Source organism: Larimichthys crocea, chromosome XIII, assembly GCF_000972845.2.
Source record: "Larimichthys crocea isolate SSNF chromosome XIII, L_crocea_2.0, whole genome shotgun sequence".
Lineage (NCBI taxonomy): Eukaryota > Metazoa > Chordata > Actinopteri > Sciaenidae > Larimichthys > Larimichthys crocea.
This window is the reverse complement of record NC_040023.1, coordinates 21,403,998-21,406,278: the sequence shown is the minus strand read 5'-3', so window position 1 is coordinate 21,406,278 and position 2,281 is coordinate 21,403,998. Positions and strand designations below refer to the sequence as shown.

Here is a 2,281-nt window from a genome sequence, read left to right as displayed (position 1 = left end):
TAGGCAGATTTTTTTTCAAACTTGAGCTGATCATGCCTTCACATTTTTTGACATTAATAATTAAAATAGTTAATACATTGAAGTACATCAAAGTGATGGAACTATGTACTACCACCATCAGGCTGTACTGGTTGCCACAGTAGATAATGGGGGTCTAAATAAATACATACAAATACAGATGAAACTTTGATTTTTATACTTGACTCCAGACTCATTGTTCAGAATGCCATTATCAGATCTCTTGACTCCAGACTCATTGTTCAGAATGCCATTATCAGATCTGAAGCAACATCATGCCACACCATATCTTCATGCCTGCTGTCTCCCTTTTTTCTCAGAAACCAGAAGTCGGCCTGATAAGGACCTCCAGTTGAGCGACTTGGATGATTTTGATACACTGGAGTCTGAGAACTCTGAGTGTGAGCTGAAGCACCGATACCACATGAACACACACATGTCAACGACAAGCGACTGCCCCGGCGAACACCTCATTAAAGACACGTCTCTGAAAATCTCCATCCCTGTTTCTCTGGGAGGGGAGCAGGACTTGAGCAAAAGTTGTCTCAAAACGAATCCGGAGGATTTCCAACCGGGCAGCAGACAGCAGGTGAAGGCATGCTATAACCAGCAACAGCAGCAGCAGCAGCAGCAAGGGCCCCAGATTTTAGACGGCAAACCTCGGATCTGGTCTTTGGCCCAAACTGCGACGTCCCTGAACCAGACTGAGTACCCGTCCTGTATGCTGAGGTGCCAGCCGCCGCCCTCCTCCCTCAGCCCATCCCCCGCCGCTACCTCACCCGTGACCGGCCTGGACAACAGGCAGGACTCGCCGGTCACAACCCTGAGAAACTGGGTGGACGGGGTTTTCCACGACCCCTTGTTCAGGCACAGCACTTTGAGCCAGGCTCTGACCAACACCACCGTCTCTTGGACCACGAACACCAAAGGCGCCATTCTGGAGGCTGAGAGGAGCACGGCGGCCTTGCAGCAGCACCACGACTCCTCCAAAGACAGTGCCATGGCTTTCCCAAAAACTATCAACAAACTTTTCTGCTCCTAACAAAACCAAATGACCCTTTTATTGCAAAAAGCGAGAACGAGATAGAGAGAGACTTTTTGTGACTGACTGAAAGTCGGATGGAAAAGCCTATTTCGCCTCCATGATTCCCTCGTTATGTTTTATCCGTTTTTTAAAAGCGAAGGTAGCTATACTGTTACTGTTACATTGGCGCTACACAGGTGAAATATCCGGATCGGTTTGGCTTATTTGATTTAACGCACGCACAAAAACGTATCGAAATGTATAACTAAAAGTTTACATCATGGAAAAAAACAAAAAAAACAAATAGGCCTAAGGTTTACATGATTTTTGTTCTTCTTTTTTTTTTCTTTTTTCTTTTTCTTTACTATGCGCATGCAAATGTAATTGAATATTATTTAGGTCTCAGAAGTTGAGTATCACTATTAAAAGAAGAAAAAAAAAAGTCTCACAAATGCACAGCTCTCCTGGGAGGTGAGTGAGAGCGTTTCAACTTTGTTCACTGAAAATAAAAGCAGTCGGTTTCTGAAGAAGGCTTTGTGATGCTGTTTAATACGAGTGGCTGTCCATGGTGCTGAAACCTGGGGTCTCACATTCAACCCTGGACCTCGCTGTTGCGTGTTAAACTAAATCCCATCCTTTATAACCAGTATAAGGCTGAGCAGAGAGGACCTTTTTAAACGCATCCCACTGTTAAATAAATCAGTTATTCAATTCCAGTTCATTCTCAGTCCATTAAAACAGACTCAATCTAACATCTCCCACCATGTGTTATTATTTATTTTTTCTTTTTTTGAAAAACATCCACTCTCATTTAGCGACAGCGAGAAAATGAGGCAGCTCAACCCTCAAGACAGAACAATATCAGTATCTAAGATCTGCCTCATTAATTCCCCCTAAACAGGCTGTAATTGGGATGTTCGCAGTCATATTTCATGTCAGGCTATTGATTTCCCCTTCTCTGCTCTCTGATAATATTATCGAAACATCTCAACATCGTCCATGATGCAGCTGTCAAAAGGGTAAGTTATTCGCCATACGTCTATTAAAGGGGTTCAAAGGAGGAGAGGCCCCTGAGAAATAATTTGAAGTGAAGTGAGTTTTCGTTTTGACACTAACCCCTCAATTTTCCTCTCTGCAGAGAACAACCCGGATGCTGATTCCGATTCTGAAAAGTGAAAGGGCTTTACTGGAGAGGGAGAAAGAGAGAGAGAGAGAGAGAGAGAGAGAGAGGGAGAGAGA

At 43.9% G+C, this 2,281-nt stretch overlaps 1 protein-coding gene across 1 annotated transcript in view; it reads left to right on the top strand.

The window, feature by feature from the left end:
• The window catches only part of irx4a (iroquois homeobox 4a), a 6,759-nt gene extending 5,208 nt beyond the window's left edge, over positions 1 to 1,551 (top strand). Inside the window, exon 5 of the mRNA XM_010757041.3 lies at positions 339 to 1,551. Within this exon, the coding sequence (XP_010755343.2) occupies positions 339 to 1,060 (722 nt within the window). The 3' untranslated portion in view covers positions 1,061 to 1,551. The remainder of the gene's footprint in view (positions 1 to 338) is intronic.
• The last annotated feature ends 730 nt before the right edge of the window (positions 1,552 to 2,281 follow it).